Raw genomic sequence first — 17,887 nt, forward strand, 5'->3', positions numbered from 1 at the left:
TACTATAATACTATGGTGCTGCATGGAACTGATTGCACAATAAAGCAGGCTGACCATATGGAGACTTCAACAAAGTCATATGTTGGAGCAAAACTGGTGATAGAAACAACCATGTAGGAATCCAAGGGAGAATAAGGTCATTCAGTTGTGTAAGAATGCTAGGTCCCTTAGATAAGCATGAAAGCAGAACTGAACATCATGATAATAAATCCAGGATGAGGGGTCCTTGATACTCTCTGAGCTTGCTTGTTTTCTTGCAGGCATTTCATTACCCAAACTAGGTAACATTATTAGTGAAAGTAAGGAGTGTGATTTGCTCTGTTTATATTTTGGTGGCTTGCCCTATCAGTGTTCGTGGGGGTGGTATTAAAGATTCTTTAGTTGGGCTGTTTACTGTTGGCTCTTTGGCAGTTTCTTGATTGGGGTATTGTTTACTTGATTGTCTAATGTTAACCTTGGAGTTAATCTATGCTGATCTGGGTGCTGATTGCTGGTGAAGAGGTGCTTGGATCTTTTTGTTTCCTTTTGGGTTTATTGTATCTTTGCATAATATATAGATGTTGCTAATGTCTGTGTGTCTATTGATGGCTAATTTGTCAGAGTGCCAGGCTTCTAGAATTTCCCTAACATTTTTTGTCTAGGACTGTCACATTTTTCCAGCTGAAATTATGGTTAAATCTGTCTATATGTTGTGAAATTAAATAATTTTCATTGTCTTGTGACTGCTAGTTGGTATTCATGGATGTGTTCTGCCAGTCTTCTGCCTGTTTGTCCTACATAGTTGCAATTCTTACACTGTATGTTGTAGAAGACTGTTTTTTCTTCTGGGATTGCTGGGTCTTTTAGTTTGCTAAGGATGTTTTGAAGGGCTTTAGTTCTCGTGTGCTATCCTGATTCCATGTAGTTGTAGTAGTCTGTTGGGGGTTTCTGAGGTATTCTTGATGTATAGAAGTGTGATTCTTTTTAGGCTTTGTGTTGGTTGTGCTGTATTGGGCTGAGCGATCAGAGACTTTTTGATAAAGTTGTGTGGAAATCCAGGATGCTCAGATGCTCGAGATATACAAGAGAAGAGCTTCAAACTTTTGCTTATATTATTTAAGGCTCTAGGCTAGGGAAAATAGCCCAAATCCCTTGAGATATACGAAATACACTAGGGTCTGAGCAACCGTGGGCAACTCAAATTCTGAAATGAGTGGGCGCGAAGCAGAAAAGAGGCAAATGGGGGAAGGGCAAAGCCTTTTAAGCGAGCCCGAAATTACAGAGCTGGAGTGACGACATCGCGGGCTGAGCCTCTCCGTTTCTTGGAGATGAAAAAGGCAACTTTCCTCGCCAGCCGACCAGCTCCCTCCAGCTCACAGAAGGGCGCCTGCTAACCTCATAGGCCACAACGCACGCGCCACTCGCGTCTAGGTCCCGCCTCCAAGGAAAAACGGAGAGAGCCCTTTAGTGGTTCGAACAAGAACGCGTAGGGCAGCACAGAAGTGGGTGGGACTTTCAGTGACGTCAGGACCCGGCTTCCCGACATTCGTGGCGGTGCCGGGTATATAACCGGCATCCGGCAGTTCAGCCACTCCCCATTCAGTCGCCCTCGTCATCGGCTTCAATTTGGCTTGCGGTCTTCTTGATCCCCGCTCTGTTAAGGCCGTGTTCATCGCCGTCGTCAACATGCCTGGGTATTCCAGTGAGAGGGACCGCGGGTGAGCCGTGGGGCTCGGTTGAGTCGGTCGGCCATTGCCGAGGCTCAGCCATTTCTTGTGTCGGGTGGGAAACTGGGGCGTTAAAATGGCGGCGGAGGCTTAAAGCGCCGTTTTCTCCGGCGCCACCGACGGCCGCGCGCCACGGGAAGGGAGCATCGGTGCCCGAAGCCTCGAAGGAGAGCCGAGCCGAAATTCTTAAAAGCCGCGGCCGGATGGAAACGAGGAAGGGGCGAGGGAGAGCGGTAGGGTTTGGGGGCGGATGGATTGCGTTGGCGGGAAAAAGGGTCGAGAAGGTGCCGGAATGTAAGAGGGGGGGGGGGAAGAAGAGGTGCAGTTAAAAGCACCGTCTCTGCTGCATTTCCGTCGAAAGCGGCTTCCTTATGTCTAAAAAAAATGGCCCCGGCTGTTAATGATTGGCCCCGCCATGCGGTGGCTGAGAGGAAAATCAAAATGCCGGCGGCCGCCGCCGTCGTCTTTGTTCTTCCTCTCCGCCTGCTTCTCTCTTATCCCCGCCCCGGCGTTAAAATGGACGCGCCGCCGGAAAATGTGGCGTAGACGGAAAAAGACAAAGAGGAGCCGCTCGACCCGAATTCCCTTTATGTGTGGGAGGGCGCAGCGCCGGCCGCCCCCTTAGCCCCCCGCCACCGTGTCTGAATTGCGCCGCAGACAAAAGCGGAGCCAGGGGCAGCGGCTGATTTACTGGAGCCGATGGGCAACGGTGCTTTCCGACATAGCGGTCGGGCTTTAGAAAACCCTTCAGTATTCGCCGGCGCTTGCGCACAAACCTTGCCTCGCAGGCCGTGCAAGCAGCCTTTTTACGAATCTCTTAAAAACAATCCTGTTACTTGAAAAGCCAGCTTCTTGCTGAAATCGGGTAGGTTTCATAATTATTCCCGCCCACTTCAGAGTCTGACGCAGAGAGGGAGTGCCCAAATAACGTTTGTTTGGAAGATGTTGTGTTAGTTTGGTTCGTTCCTAGTTTCTCCACTTGTGCTTTAGGGCCCAAGGTGGATTAATTTTGAGGTTGGCGGTAATAAACGTCAGTGTTATAATAAAAGTTTCATTTTGTAAAAACAGTATGGTTTAAGCTTTTAGGTAATTTTTTTTTTGTAATTTGCCATTGCAGGTTTGGTGGCCCTCGTTTTGGAGGAAGTAGAGGGGGGTCTTTAGGGGGGAAGAAATTTGGAAATCCTGGAGAAAAGCTTACCAAGAAGAAATGGAATCTAGATGAGCTTCCCAAATTTGAAAAAAATTTCTATCAGGAACATCCTGATGTTGCCCGGCGTGCTATGGTATGGAAACTGCTTTTACTTACCTTATATTTTAAGTTCTGGTAATAAGATTGTACTCTAAAAGCAGTATTGATTCTTGTAAATGTGGTCCACTGAAATGATATTTTCCTATCTTTGCAGCAAGAGATTGAACAATATAGAGCAAGCAAAGAAATCACTGTTAAAGGCCATAACTGTCCCAAACCAGTTATGAATTTTTATGAAGCTAATTTTCCTGGTAAGAAAATATTATTGGTAATGTAGCCTAACAATTTTAAAATAGATTTTTGGACTGTTAATTAGACATGTGCTTTCTCTTCTAGCAAATGTTATGGAAGTAATCCAGAGACAGAACTTTACAGAACCAACTGCTATTCAGGCACAAGGCTGGCCTGTTGCTTTGAGTGGACTAGATATGGTTGGTGTAGCACAAACTGGATCAGGGAAGACATTGTCTGTAAGTAATTACTGCAGTTCTTAATATATCTTAAATTAACAAACATAGCCTTAAGATGATTAACAATTGTTCGTTCTCTTTTCTTAATAGTATTTGTTGCCAGCCATAGTACATATAAATCATCAACCGTTCCTAGAGCGAGGAGATGGACCTATTGTAAGTATTTGAACCTATGACCCTTATTTTGGGAAAGAGGGAGATGAAGTTAGTTTTGATTGTCCCTGCAATACAATAGTATTTTTAGTACAATTAAGTTAAAATTTGGCTGTTTCCTAATGGGAAAATAAGATCAATTAAATTTTAACATTACCTTTTAAAGTCAAACTATATTGGTATATTTAAAGGAATTTCTCTTAGATGAAATAACATACCTTCTAGGCTGGAATCAGTGAAATGGTTCAAATTATATTAACTGTAATTAAAACCCTATTGATATCAATGGGTTTATTTTTGATACAACTAAGTCTAAATTTGATGCTTGTGGCATTTAATATAACTTAAGTGGAAGTGGCAACAAGTTCAGTAATTTTGTCTTAATTTTGGATTTGGATTTCTCTCCATAGTGTCTGGTGCTGGCACCAACTCGAGAATTGGCCCAGCAAGTGCAGCAGGTGGCTGCAGAATATGGTAGAGCTTGCCGTTTAAAGTCTACTTGTATTTATGGAGGTGCTCCAAAGGGACCACAAATACGTGATCTAGAGAGAGGTATTAAAAAGGACTAGCAGATTTCTCCTAAACATGATTTAGGAGATTATAGAACTTTGTATCCACCACATTTATTACTACTTTCAGGTGTGGAAATCTGCATTGCAACACCTGGTAGACTCATAGATTTTTTAGAAGCTGGCAAAACCAATCTACGGAGATGCACTTACCTTGTTCTTGATGAAGCTGACAGAATGCTTGACATGGGATTTGAACCTCAGATCCGAAAAATTGTCGAACAGATTAGAGTAAGTATAAATATTCATGTTTAATAATATGCTGAATGATAGGAAATTCTGCCTTGAAATATTCTTGTTTGTAGGTAGTGATTGAAGTAACTAATACATTGTTAACTATTAATTTACTTCTAGCCTGATAGGCAGACACTGATGTGGAGTGCAACATGGCCTAAAGAAGTTAGGCAACTTGCAGAAGACTTCTTAAAAGAATACGTACACATCAACATTGGGGCATTGGAACTAAGTGCAAACCACAACATTCTGCAGATAGTGGATGTATGTCATGATGTAGAGAAGGATGACAAGTAAGTAAACTTGATTAACTTTCTTCATAGTGGTGGCATAGATTAGTTTTTATGTGGTAGTCAATTTTATCACTAAATTCTACTTTTATTCTGATAGGCTTATTCGATTGATGGAAGAAATTATGAGTGAAAAAGAAAATAAGACAATTGTGTTTGTGGAGACCAAAAGACGATGTGATGATCTAACAAGAAAAATGAGGAGAGATGGGTAAGCTAAACCTTTCTTTAAAATAAATTGGAAGAATAGGCTTTATACCTGAATAATTTTTGGTATAGGAATCCTATACATTTCTGATTGATATGACAAATGGTGAGCTCCTGGTTTGAGAAAGTATTTGGTATATAATGTTAAATATAATTACAGATGGCCAGCAATGGGTATCCATGGTGATAAAAGTCAGCAGGAGAGAGACTGGGTTTTAAATGGTGAGTAAAAAGGATAATAAACAATTATTCTGCAAAATACTTAGTGAAGCAAACTAACTTGGCCATTTCTTGCAGAATTCAAACATGGGAAGGCTCCTATTCTGATTGCTACAGATGTTGCCTCCAGAGGTCTAGGTTAGTACGACTCTAATCTTGGGTGATACACAATTTTTTTTTAAAGAAAGTTAATTGCTTTCTTTAACCTCTGCGTTTTTCTAAGTTTTTTCACATAAAGGTGCAGTCTTTGTGGCAAGGCCTAGGCATGACTATCGGAGGACTCGAGGGGGATGGAGGACTAGTGGAAGTGATCGTCTGGACGCTTCCAGTCCGGTAGAGAGGTGAAAGTTGATCATTGTGTGCCAGTAATCTTCAAAAGGCAAAGACTAAAACTACGGTCCCATAAACTGTTCTCTCAAACGGTAGCTTCATTCACGGTTCACTTTTGCCCGGTTATTTCTACTGTTCCATGCTTTGCATGACTTGCCATGGTGCACTGCTGTTTAGTCTGTGTGCATATTGTTTGCTGTGGTCCGTGAGTCTTTGGATTTCAGTGAGTTTGCTGAAATGTTGAAGAATAATCAAACTTCAGTGGCCTGGTATTTTTTCCCCAACCTTTGAAATGGAGAGAGCAGCTTTAAAATGTACTGAGCCTTGAACAAATTGGTGAGTACTGGCACATGAAATTTGAAAGTCCACCTCTCATTTACAAGTTGGGGTGGGAAAGCAGTGGCTTTTCAAACCTGGAGTTCCTCCGTCACCTATACCCTAACCGTCATGTCGAGACCTGCCAGAGAGAGAGACACTCAAGTGAACGCTGGCTTCTTGGAAGCTCTTGCCTTGACGAGACACAGTGCATGAAAACAACTTGATGACCTTTCGGGGACAGGTATGTTTTTCTTGCAGCTGCGGTTAAAAGGTCTTGGCAAGATGAGCAGTGTGGCCCTCTTTTTGAGCTTCTGGTGCGTGGCAAGACCTCATGTTTAAAGTGAGGTCCTTGGGAGCACATGAAGAGGCTACTGTGAACTTATTGGTCCTACTGCAAGAAGCGTTCAGATGTCACTTGACTTGTAGGGGCACTCTGGTAAGGATTTAGATCGTGGGATAAATTACAAAGAATTTCAGAGGGAACAGTGCATCGATACTCAATTTTTCTTTTTTCTTTTGGAATAATTAACATTATTTTCAGCAGTTACCATCTTAAGATCTGTTACTATCTAACTTGCTTTTTCATCTGGCTGTTGTGGTGTGCAAAATTTTGTACATTGCTTTTGCTGCACTGCAACACTTTACAGATGTGGAAGATGTGAAATTTGTCATCAATTATGACTACCCAAACTCCTCAGAGGACTATATCCACCGAATTGGACGAACTGCCCGCAGCACCAAAACAGGCACAGCATACACATTTTTCACACCTAATAATATAAAACAAGTAAGCGACCTCATCTCTGTACTTCGTGAAGCTAATCAAGCAATCAACCCCAAATTGCTCCAGTTGGTTGAAGACAGAGGCTCAGGTAATCACGACTTACCTAACCCATTGATTTTTTTTTATTATTATAAATTTTTACAATTTTACAATAAAAAAACCCCTTCCCCAATCCCTCCCAACCCTCCCCAAAACCCTCCCCCCTTCTTCCCAGAGCTGAATACAGGCTAACCCGTTGATTCTTAATTGCCTTTTGGCTTAAATATTTCAATGCCTGAAATAGAGATTTTTGGTAATGATGCTTGGCAAAGATACATTTCTTACTGCTTTAATTGTACTATGTATAATATGTTGAATCTAAGCACATGTAGAGGAAGAAACTTGGGAGTAAGGGAAGATCCTGTTAATTTGCTTTTTGTTTTGCAGGTCGTTCCAGAGGGGACCGACGTGACAGATACTCTGCGGGTAAAAGAGGTGGATTTGGTTTTAGAGAAAGGGAAAACTTTGAAAGAACCTATGGTGCAGTGGGCAAGAGAGACTTTGGAGCAAAAGCCCAGAATGGTGGCTTTGGTGCTCAAAGTTTTGGTAACGGAACTACCTTTGGTAACAGCTTTGGAGCAGCTGGCATGCAAGGTGGATTTAGGGCTGGCACTCCAGCCTATCAAAATGGCTATGACCAGCAGTATGGAAATAACATGGCAAACATGCACAGTGCAATGAACCAACAACAGTATGCGTACCCTGCAACTGGTGGTACGCCAATGATAGGTTATCCAATGCCAGCAAATTATACCCAATAACTTAGTCTATTTAAATGTCTTGTTTTTCATAATTGCTCTTTATATTGTGTGTTGAGAAAAGATAGTTATTTAATATCTTATGGAACAGGCAGAAAGGTCTGCAGTGCAGCAGTAACAATGGTGCACTTTTTCCGCTATTTAAGTTGAATATTCTCTACATTCCTTGAATGATTTTTAGTTTTTTGTACTAGAAAATGCAGACTGTTTTCACAAAGTAAATGTACAGTGATTTGAAATAACAGCAACAGAAGGCATTGCATGGCCTTCCAATAAAGGTATTTCAAAACAGAATTTTCTTGTTATTTGAATGATGTATTAGTCTAAACTACGGCTAGTCTGTTAATGCTACAAAGGGCACAAATTTGATGTAGTGATTGTGAAATCTTTGGAAACTAAAGAAAGGAAAACATGACTACTTGTATCTCTTTCAAACCTTTTAAGACTGACTTGGCAATTGTCAGATGGAGCTGAGCAGGAACTGGTTCATTATGTCATTGGAAAATATATCTTGCCCCCCCCCCACTGATTTTTGCAGCTACATGGCAAATAGACAAAGGTACTTTTGGAGATTTATAACTGGGTTCCTGAATTTTGGGGAAGAATTCCAAGGGATACTAAACATTCTCATGAAAACCTAATACCTTTTAATAAAAGATGTCAATAGAAAAGTTTCTATTATACTTTTGATTTTTTTTTTTTTTTTTTTTTTGTAGACTTAATCTGCTCTCCTCTTGCAATGTAAATCTAGATTCCTGATATGGGCAGATTACAGCTTCAGATACTTCAGTGTCTAAAATGGTTTTGGGAATTAGATATGTTCTAAATACAACCATAAGGCTGACAAATGTGCCAAACACATGCACACATTCAAGAGATTTTGGGCCTTTGAGTCAGTGTTGACTCCTGTCTCTGCAATTTTCTTGGCAACATTTTGGAAGTGATTTGCCTATCTCCTAAGGCTGAGAAAGTGACTGGCCCAAGGCCTCCAGCTAGTTTTGTGCTTAAAGCTAGGATTAGAACTCAAATCTCCCAGTCTGCAGCCTTGACCATTAGACTAAGGTGATCTTAAATTATTTTAAGCTTATCAAACATGTTAAGAAATAAACTTGTGCTTCAGGTGAATGTAAATAATTGAGTTGATATGTTTCAACTTGCCCATAATGGGATTATGTTGCATGATAGAAATTTCCTCTGGCCTATTGAGTCAGTGATTGTGTCAATCCAAATCTTAATTTGCATAGTAGGTTTCCAGGTGTTCAAGGAGATAAATGAATTCTTAAATAATAGTTAAGGGGACAAAAATTGGCCTTCAGCATTCATTAGTAATGAAACCTATAACCTTCAAGTATGAGTGCAGTACTTCAGGCTTCATGAAAAATACCAAATAGCAAAGTACACATTTTAAATATAAGTGAAATAAGATTCTGATACACATTGCTCATTGACATTGGCTAAGTGTATTTGCAATACAGATACCACACTTAACTGCTGCTAAGTGACAATTGCTGGTCCCGGTTGCCATTAGTGAAGACTACCCTGTACAGTACTTAAAAATTGGGTCACTTAGCTATGGCAGAAAATATTGTAAAATGGAGCACATCTCATTTAACAACTGCCTTGTTTAAAGGAAATTTTGGGCTCAATTGTGGTCGTAAGTCGAGGACTACCTATATTGCAATATGGTAGATAAAAGTCTCCAGACCAATCCAACCTAAAATTGCCCTGTGAAATACTACTAGTGTCCTGCCACGAGGCTTCTTAGTCAAAACAATCGGCATCTGTTAAGTTTCCTTTAAGCGTCTTGATTAACTGGATGAGGGCATGGCGAATATCATTCAAATCTCATTAATTTGTGCTGACGGCTTTCACCCTCAAAAACTAAGAGTAGAGCCCTGCCGAAAGCAGAAGGAAGATAAACCTTCTGCAGCCCCAGGCGGCATGGCTAACAGCGACGGATGCCGGGAGTTGTAGTTCATTATCACCCGAAAGCCTCTGCGGTCTCGTCAGTGTTGCCAAACTGAGGACCACGTTTGCCGGGCGAAGCGGCGCATGCGCATTTCAATCAGTTTCCCCCAAGACGTTTCATACATGTGGCTCGGACGTTGCTCCCGCTGGGGCTGCTTGTGCCTTGCAAATTCTGGCGTTTCCATAACTCGCAGCGGTGGGCGCGGCTCCGGTTGCCCCTTATCTGGTAGGCCCCTCAGTTTTCTCCACAGGCGCTCCCGAAAGAGGCGGAGAGAGAGGCAGCCAGGAGCCCCGTGGGGGGAGCAGCTCGACAGCCTGAAGCTGCTGGCGGGGAGCCGCGCGGGGCCGTCGCAGCTTTTCCGGGGCTCCGCCGTTCCCTTGGTAGTCCAGTCGCGCCTCTGCCTATCTTCTAGCGGCAGCGGCAACGGCAGCCGCGACCATGCGGGCGAGGAGTGCGACGAAGCAGCCTTGGCTGCTTGTCAGAGGCGACATTTCCTCCGAGGAGGGGGAGAAGACGGCAAGCAGACCTGGGCTTCTTACCTGCGAGGGGACCACCCGGCCTTCGGGCCTCTGGGGGTGGCGCTGAAGAAGAACCTGGCCGCGCAGTGGTGGGAGGCCGTGGTGGTCTTTCGGGAGCACGTGCTGGGCGTGGAGGGCCCGGCTCGACTCGGGCCCGCTGCTGACTACGGGCCCCTGGGGGAGGCCCTGCGCTTGGTGCATCCGCGCACCGTCTGGGAGACCTTGCAGGAAGCCGAATCGGACGGAGAGCAGCCGCTCGTCCCCTTGCAGAAAATGCTAGCCCGATCTGAGATGCTTCGCGACAACCTTCTTCACGGTAGGATGTCACTTCTGTAGATTGTTACTTCTGGCCGGGGGAAAAAAGACCTGTAACGCGGAAGTCAGAGGGGAAATCAGAATGGAGATGTGGATGTCATTTGCAGTAGAGCACCAATAATGGCTCTCGGAGTCGGGCATTCGACGATAGCAGCTCTTATATACCACAAATAAGCCAACTTACAAAATTGAAGTTTATGCGTCCATGAATATGTGTGAACAGGCTGCACTCTTTTAACTCTTCTTGTGTGTCAGGAAATGTTGGAATATGTGGGGTTTGGGCAGATGTGTCTGTAAGGTAAAAGTAAGTATAATGGCATGTGCTTGGGAGACAGGAGGAAGAGTTGTAGCCCAGGCACTCCAAATACATAAAATCTGAATCCAAAGAAGTGGGAATGGAGAAAGTATCTCAAAAAAAGAGAAAGTACTCCCTAGCTTTTGGGGGAGTAAAAAGGAGGGACAGGAGAGGTACTTTCATTTGCAAGATTCTGTAACTGTATAATAAAGGTTGTGTTAGTATTAGTGGTTGGTGCTACTTGTCTGCACTGTCACAAAGTGGAGACAGTAGGTGATAAAAATGCATAAGAGTGCTGCTACTTTTCCACATGGAAAGAAAGAACTTGCATTATAATGTCATTATGAACATTTTGCTATTTTGGTGTGTTTGTGGTTGGTTGTTGCCTAATCCAGGACTTCTGTGTTTTTATGGTTATGTGACTGTTGTGTTCCTATGCTTAGTTTAAACTTTCATTTAACGGAACAGAGATGGCACTGTAGTTGTTAATTGAAAATGCAGGTATGTTAAGTGTTATGTCTGAGATTAGGGCATTATATGGTATAATCAAGCATTAGAATCATGAGCTTTTATGAGACATTTACATCACTGCTTAGCATATTTGCATATAATTATCCACAGGCTGTTTCTCTTCTGGATAAATGAAATTATCCTAAAATATTGTAATGCATCAATTGTTAATGTTTATTAATTTATGTTGATAGGTGCTTTAGAGCATTATATTGATTGTCTGGAATTGGTAAACCAGAGACTGCCTTTTGGAATTGCACAAATAGGAGTATGTTTTCATCCAAATGACACAGATCCTATGAGGTACACTAATCCAGATTCCTCAGTTCTTTTTTGTAGATATGTGCCTTTTCTTGGAAGATAAACAACTTGCTTATTTGTTTACCTCTTCTTGGTATTCTTTAAAGAACAGTTGAAAGGACAATGGCATCCCTTGTTTGGTACAGCTCGGTCAGAACAGCTGGACAGTGGCTTGGCTATTGGTTACGTCAGCGGCTCCAATGGTGGAGAAAGGTATTTAGAGAGATCTTACCTATATTAGATGTTAAAATTATCAAAATATTGAATAGGTCCTTTGAAAAAACTGCTTTGAAGTTGAAAGTAAAATTGATATTTTTACATTTAATTCATTCAGCTCACTGCTTTAAATGCTAATCTAATGGTAACCGAATTACTTTTCTTCTGAGTAGTTCAGAAAACCAGCAACTGCAAACCAAAATATTCAATTTCTATAGGTAACAGTCCAAAATTAATTTGAAATTTAAACAGAAAAATTTCAAATGATTTTTAAAAACACTTTTCCACAAATGTTTTGGGGGATGTTAAGATAAGTTTTTACAATTTGTTAGAATTAGGATAATTTTTTTCCTAGATCAGCAAAAATTGCAGTCTGTGCCTGTATAGTATGGCTCTGAGCTATACGTTGTTTCCTAACCATATTTTTCAAAATGAATATGTACTTATTTTCCAAGGTGAAAAGCATACAGTTTTCAGTTTGTTGAGAATTAAGATAAATATTTGTAGTGTTAATTTGGGTGTATCTGGAATATACTTAAGTCTGTAAATCCTTGCATATTTATATTACTTTTTAATATACTTAGTCTGTAAATCCCTGCATATTTATATTACTTTCTAATAGTTTGCCACAAGCCCATCCAACTTCAGCAGTGGCCCTTGCAATGAAGAAGGAAGAAAAGGAAACAATCTGTATTATAATTTTCCCTGGGGGAAGGAAACAATAGAAACTCTGCAAATGTTGGGAGACCATGAACTATTACAAATGTATCCAGGAAACGTATCAAGATTGCATGTAAGTTTTATTAAACTGTTTGGTGCTGTTGTTATGTTACCACTGTCACTTTTTTTTGTACCATCCCTTTTGATATTATATGAGCAATATAAGTGATAATGCTGAAATGTGGGCACATTAATTGAATGCACATTTTGATGTTTCTTCTTCAGGGTCGAGACGGGAGAAAGCATGTTGTTCCTCATGTCCTCTCTCTGAATGGCAATTTGGACAGTGGAGTATTAGCGTACCTCTATGACAGCATGCAAGTGTCTGAAAATGGCTTGACCAAAAAGAAAGCTCTGCAGAGAAAGGTGATTCATATTCCTAAATTAAATTAAATCGATGCAAATGGAAGCTGAGCATAAGATTCTTCCCTTGCAACTGTGTTCAGAAAATGTGTTTAATTCTGTCCTCTGTTTTGAGTCTTTTCATTTGGAGAATTAAAGATTCCATTGCTGTAAATTTGAAAACTATAAATGCAGTTTCCATGGCTTTCAGTGTGTTGGATATAGAAACTTTCCATAAGGAACTGGAGTGATCTTTGACCCTTTCCCACGTTCCCCATCTACTGCATGTGTGAATCGTCTTCCTCCCCCTCAAATTCTGAAGATTGAAGGCTTGGAGAAACAACCGCTGGAGGTTGCGGTGGAGGGACTAAGCAAGTATCACCTTCATTTTCCCCAGCAGGAGTATTCTGAGACAAGGAAGCTAGCTTTAAGAACTGTCCTTCTCTGTAAATATTTGCAATTGTTAATTTTTACGTTATTTTTCAAAAATGTTTTATTTCAGGTCCTAAAACTTCATCCATGTTTGGCACCATTCATAGTAGCTTTGGATATGGGAAGGGGCCCAACAGTCGAGCTGAGGCAGGTGAGCTATCACAGCAAGATTTTTTAAATAGTTTTTATGTCTCTATTTGAACAAAAGCAGCTGATTTTTTTTTTTTTAAAAAAAAGCACTTTCCATCTAATTTTGTTGGCCAAGCTCTAAAGATAAAAGATAAAAACCCTTCTCCAAGAAAAAAAAAATTAGCCAGAATCTACATTCAATGCTGGGCTGATTCCAGGAAAGTATAGTGTAACCATAGGGCAGATTTAATTATATATACATTAAAGAAAACAACTTCAGTACGTATGGATTTTCTGTACTTATTGTTGGATCAAGGGTTCTGCTGTGCAGAGGAGAAATATTTTTGATCCACCAATCTGTTAACATGCCTAACACTGAAGCTTATACCTTTGGAAGTTAGGTCTGCACTAGAAAAGCTTTTGCTAAAAGCATGTCCCTTAGTTGTTGTTAATTGCGAAGTCGTGTCCAACCCATCACAACCCCATGGACAACGTTCCTCCAGGCCTTCCTGTCCTCTACCATCTTCTGGAGTCCATTTAAGCTCACGCCTACTGCTTCAGTGACTCCATCCAGCCACCTCATTCTCTGTCGTCCGTTTCTTCTATTGCCCTCAATCTTTCCCAGCATTAGGCTCTTCTCCAGTGAGTCCTTCCTTCTCATTAGGTGGCCAAAGTACTTGAGTTTCAGCTTTAGGATCTGGCCTTCTAAAGAGCAGTCAGGGTTGATCTCCTCTAGGACTGACCGGTTTGATTGCCTTGCAGTCCAGGGGATTCGCAGGAGTCTTCTCCAGCACCATAGTTCAAAGGCCTCAATTCTTTGGCGCTAGCCTTTCTTATAGCCCAGCTTTCACAGCCATACATTGCAACTGGGAAAACCATGGCCTTGACTATATGTACTTTTGTTGGCAGGCTAATGTCTCTGCTTTTTAGTATGCTGTCTAGATTTGCCATAGCTTTCCTCCCCAGGAGCAAGCATCTTTTAATTTCTTGGTACTGAGTCACTATAAAATTATATTATGTGGTTATAGGAAAACTGGACAGAGAATCTCCATTCTGCTCTTAAGTTCATCAGGGTTATAAAGATTGTTCTATCAAGCTTCTGCACCAATTGGCATGCTGCATTTGATCACACAGGATTTAAATTTGAGGCAGCTAATAAGGAAAATAAGTAATTAAAATAAATTAATATAATTTGTATTATTAAAAATTATATCTAAGTAAATGGATAAATTCTTTAGCTCAATCCCACTCATAACAGCTGAATATTTCTGAGGATCTGCAGAGTGATAAGCAGAGTGATGGACCACATAATCTGAGGTTATTTCCAATTTTGTGATTCTGATTTAACAGGCAGTATAAGATTTTGATCCATTTTTAAAAATCTTCTGATTGCTTCTGGAAAGCTTTTATCCCGTAACACCTTTGCAACGTTTTTGGCTTCTTGGCTACCAGGACTTAAATAGAGAATTTCTCTGTATAATTCTGTTTAGTATTAGTGTAGGGTAAACCTACATTCAATATTAGAAATGCATCATATTATACAGATATTGTATGAAAACTCCTGAATCGTAAGAAAAAGTCTAATAAAATAGGACCCACTTATCATTGATGGGAGCTCAGAGCACCAAGCTCTTATACCTACCAATGCTAATAAATCTTAATTACAAAAAAATAGTTTAGATTCTGAATTTTGCAAAAAAAAAAAATGTAGAAAATTAAAAATAAAATGTATTGAAAGAAATGATCCAAAGTTAGCATAAGGAATTTTTTTCACCCAGAAAGTATCGTGTATTTAAATCTCCTTAGTGCCAGATGTAAACTTTTGTATCATTACAGTTTTGTCTTTTAATTTAATGATTAAAGCTTTTTTTCCCCAAAGGTGTGCCAAGAGTTGTTCAAGGAATTGTTAGAAAATGAGACTACTGTTTGGCCTGGCTATCTTGAAACCATGCAATCCTCTTTGGAGCAGCTTTATACAAAGTAAGGAGGAGAAAAGGGGCATAATTCAGAATTTAATATTGAGAGGTAAATGTGGAAAATTGTATAATATTGACAAGTTTTAAATTTGCTCAAAGTCATTTTGAGCAAACCAATTAACTTTAAGATACTAACAAATGATGGCTGCATTTATTTGTAAATTGAATTTAATCATATGCCTTAACATACAGTTTAGTGAGTTGACAGACTAAATAAGTAGCATAATTGTGGTTTATCGGATAAATCACACTTGGATAAGTTCCCACTTAAATCAGATTTATACAAAGTACTTTATGGTTTAGAGTGAAATACAAGTCCATCTACTGTTTAGGTCTTGAAAATTCAGGACTCCATTTGAAAGGTAAGCAATTATTTGTTAAAGGAATTTAGAAAATGTAAATGGATCATATCTACTCTCTAATTCAGTAGTCCTCAACCTTTGTGGCCTGGCGACCCAGCTGGCGGGAGAACCGGACTGCACGAGTGGTGGACTGGCGCACTCGGCATGCACATACAGCTTGACTTGTGCCAGTTCTGAATAGGTCATAGCCCAGTAGTGGACTGCAGCCCATGGGTTGGGGATCCCTGTTCTAATTGATTCCAAAAATATGCTTTCCTACTATACATGCCTGATACTGCTGCTGTTGCATTCACTGGATAGTAACTCTTTGTTCTTATTCCTGTTGATAGGTATGATGAAATGGGTGTACTCTTCACAATCCTGATCAGTGATGCCACACTAGAGAATGGGCTGGTGCAGTTACGAAGCAGAGATACTACTTTGAAAGAAACGATGCATATATCTAGATTAAAGGACTTTATAATCAAATATATGTCTGCAGCTAAAAATACTTGATTTTTTTTTAAAAATAAAGGCAATTTTGAACCTTTCTTTCTGAATGATGACACTTATTTACCGTAGGTTATACAATATAAGTCAGAATATGCCTTCTCTAATATGTAGTTCTGTTTGCTGGGATATGCATTCTTTCCATATGAGATGGGAAGGTAAAGCAGACAAAATCTTTCATGTGTAGAATTAAAATTGTGAGTTCATAATATTACAGAACTATGTCTAACATAAACAGAAATAATATGTTAACATTCCATTTCCAAGCTTAAAAACTTGGTTTTTTTAAAAAAAGGTTTTTCAAAGGTTCAATATTGTTTTTCTCTAATTTAGATTTAAATAGAAATTAGGATGGATACGTTAAGGGCATCTATCATCTGAAGAAGGATCATTTAAGCCTATATTAATCAAATTGTTCTTTTTGCCCATTTTCAACAACAATATACATAAATGTCATTTCCAAAAGCTTGAAAGCATACTAATATGGGAAGTTGGTGTCATACGCTTCAGTGTCCATGTTGCTCTTTAATAAAAACAGAACTTCACCTTGGAGCCAAATTGCCAAGGGACAATAAATAATGCTGAACTTCAGAACTGAACAGAAAAGATCTGGTCAGTTCTTGGTTGTTGTATCTCAACAGAACTGACATCAAATCAAAGACATAAAATAAGGGACATTAGCTTCTTTAAATGTGACATGTTATAAGCAGTGAAGTACTTTCTAGAAATTCAGTATAAATGAGCAATTGGAAGAACCTGTTTAACATGGAAAAACAAGTGGGAATCCTGCTTCATAAGACAGACTCGGTATCTTTATATAAGGAATTATAAAGGCACTCAAAGTGAATGCAAAAAAAACCCACTGATTTATGAGACCATCCAAAAGGATCCCTCAGAAACCGGTTGGCTTTGCCTTCCCTACACCAGTTATAAGTAATCTTTATCTTCTGGTTATTTTGGAATTCAAATCAACTCTGAAAGCCTGTGTTCAACCCTGTCTTCCCAGTGAAGGATCTTATGTCCACACAGACAACTAACCATCCTTATTTAGTGAGCAGATAAACAAAACCTGTGAGTAGGGCAGGTGGCTTAATTTTCCATAGGAAAATTCTGATAAAAGAGAAAAGGAAGGCTAATGAGCTGGCAAAAGAAGACTGCCTTGAAAATTCTGAGAACAACTTAGATGGAAAAGGTAAGGTGGCCGACACATGGATCTAGTGGTGGCTGTTGAAGATTTGTTTAAAGTAATGCTGAAAGTTAGTGAATTGGATAGGACAGGTTTATCTTGGTGAGGGCTTGTTCCAGGGCAATTCAGAAGAAAATTGCTGAAGGGAATTGCCATGTGAGTTCCAGAAGAAGACTCATTGAAGGTGAACAGGAAGATCACGTTTGGCTTTCACGGATGATTCCCCTGTTGAAGGAGGTGACAGAAGATAAGGCATTCTACTAGTCAGAGTCTAGGAAGGAAGCCTGTACTAGTCTTAAGAAAATCTGACCTGTAGATACGTAGGTATTCTTGCCTCAAGTTTCCATCATGGCGTTCTTATGTGACTTGACCAAACAATATAATTCTTAATTTTATATATCTTGCACATTTTTGTCATTTTTCATCTTTCTCTTAACTCTTAACTGTAATCCTTGAGAACTAGAATGTTTACTACCAACGTGTTTACTACCAACAATTTTTGGTATTGTGAAAAATGAGATTCTGGGGACTGCATCAATGTTCAGATACTTATTCCGATGTTAGATTGTCTGCTGTGTTGTACAGATAAAGACTGACCCCCCAAAAAATATGGAACTAAAGAATAATTTAAAAACTCATCCTTGTCGTATAAAGGAATCACTCTTATCTACAGATGACTTCTGCATAGGTTACGGTACTGTCTTCATTGTCGTTCACTAGAATAGAAACAGGTAAATTTTAAAAATGTTATCACACTGAGGAGAGACTCCCCAAAATAATTCTTAAAACTAGATAAATAACA

At 40.1% G+C, this 17,887-nt stretch overlaps 3 protein-coding genes across 6 annotated transcripts in view; 2 read left to right on the plus strand and 1 right to left on the minus strand.

The window, feature by feature from the left end:
* Window positions 1-1,524: 1,524 nt before the first annotated feature.
* On the plus strand, window positions 1,525-7,620 carry DDX5 (DEAD-box helicase 5). Of its 2 annotated transcripts, none has more exons than XM_039326812.1 (13): window positions 1,525-1,673; window positions 2,824-2,989; window positions 3,110-3,206; window positions 3,292-3,425; window positions 3,516-3,581; window positions 3,989-4,130; window positions 4,218-4,378; window positions 4,502-4,674; window positions 4,772-4,882; window positions 5,039-5,100; window positions 5,176-5,235; window positions 6,393-6,617; window positions 6,956-7,620. In XM_039326812.1, the coding sequence occupies exons 1-13, from the start codon at window positions 1,666-1,668 to the stop codon at window positions 7,327-7,329; spliced, it is 1,779 nt and encodes a 592-aa protein (XP_039182746.1). In that variant the 5' UTR covers window positions 1,525-1,665; the 3' UTR covers window positions 7,330-7,620. The 2 variants fall into 2 exon arrangements, with proteins under 2 accessions (XP_039182746.1, XP_039182745.1); XM_039326811.1 differs by having other exon boundaries at window positions 1,543-1,697.
* Window positions 7,621-8,931: 1,311 nt separating this feature from the next.
* On the plus strand, window positions 8,932-15,940 carry POLG2 (DNA polymerase gamma 2, accessory subunit). 3 transcript variants are annotated; one of them, XM_039326816.1, is made up of 9 exons: window positions 8,932-10,129; window positions 11,128-11,236; window positions 11,341-11,446; window positions 12,072-12,242; window positions 12,395-12,535; window positions 13,014-13,094; window positions 14,952-15,052; window positions 15,381-15,410; window positions 15,740-15,872. In XM_039326816.1, the coding sequence occupies exons 1-8, from the start codon at window positions 9,379-9,381 to the stop codon at window positions 15,385-15,387; spliced, it is 1,467 nt and encodes a 488-aa protein (XP_039182750.1). In that variant the 5' UTR covers window positions 8,932-9,378; the 3' UTR covers window positions 15,388-15,410; window positions 15,740-15,872. The 3 variants fall into 3 exon arrangements, with proteins under 3 accessions (XP_039182750.1, XP_039182749.1, XP_039182748.1); XM_039326814.1 differs by lacking the exon at window positions 15,381-15,410 and having other exon boundaries at window positions 8,940-10,129; window positions 15,740-15,940; XM_039326815.1 differs by lacking the exons at window positions 11,128-11,236; window positions 15,381-15,410 and having other exon boundaries at window positions 8,937-10,129; window positions 11,346-11,446; window positions 15,740-15,940.
* A 155-nt stretch (window positions 15,941-16,095) lies between these two features.
* The window catches only part of MILR1 (mast cell immunoglobulin like receptor 1), a 29,871-nt gene continuing 28,079 nt past the window's right edge, over window positions 16,096-17,887 (minus strand). The window contains exon 9 of the mRNA XM_039326795.1: window positions 16,096-17,801. Coding sequence (XP_039182729.1) covers window positions 17,749-17,801 — 53 coding nt within the window. The 3' untranslated portion in view covers window positions 16,096-17,748. The remainder of the gene's footprint in view (window positions 17,802-17,887) is intronic.

This window comes from Crotalus tigris, unplaced genomic scaffold (assembly GCF_016545835.1).
Source record: "Crotalus tigris isolate CLP2741 ecotype Arizona unplaced genomic scaffold, ASM1654583v1 scf7180000024345.2110221, whole genome shotgun sequence".
In the NCBI taxonomy this organism is placed as follows: domain Eukaryota; kingdom Metazoa; phylum Chordata; class Lepidosauria; order Squamata; family Viperidae; genus Crotalus; species Crotalus tigris.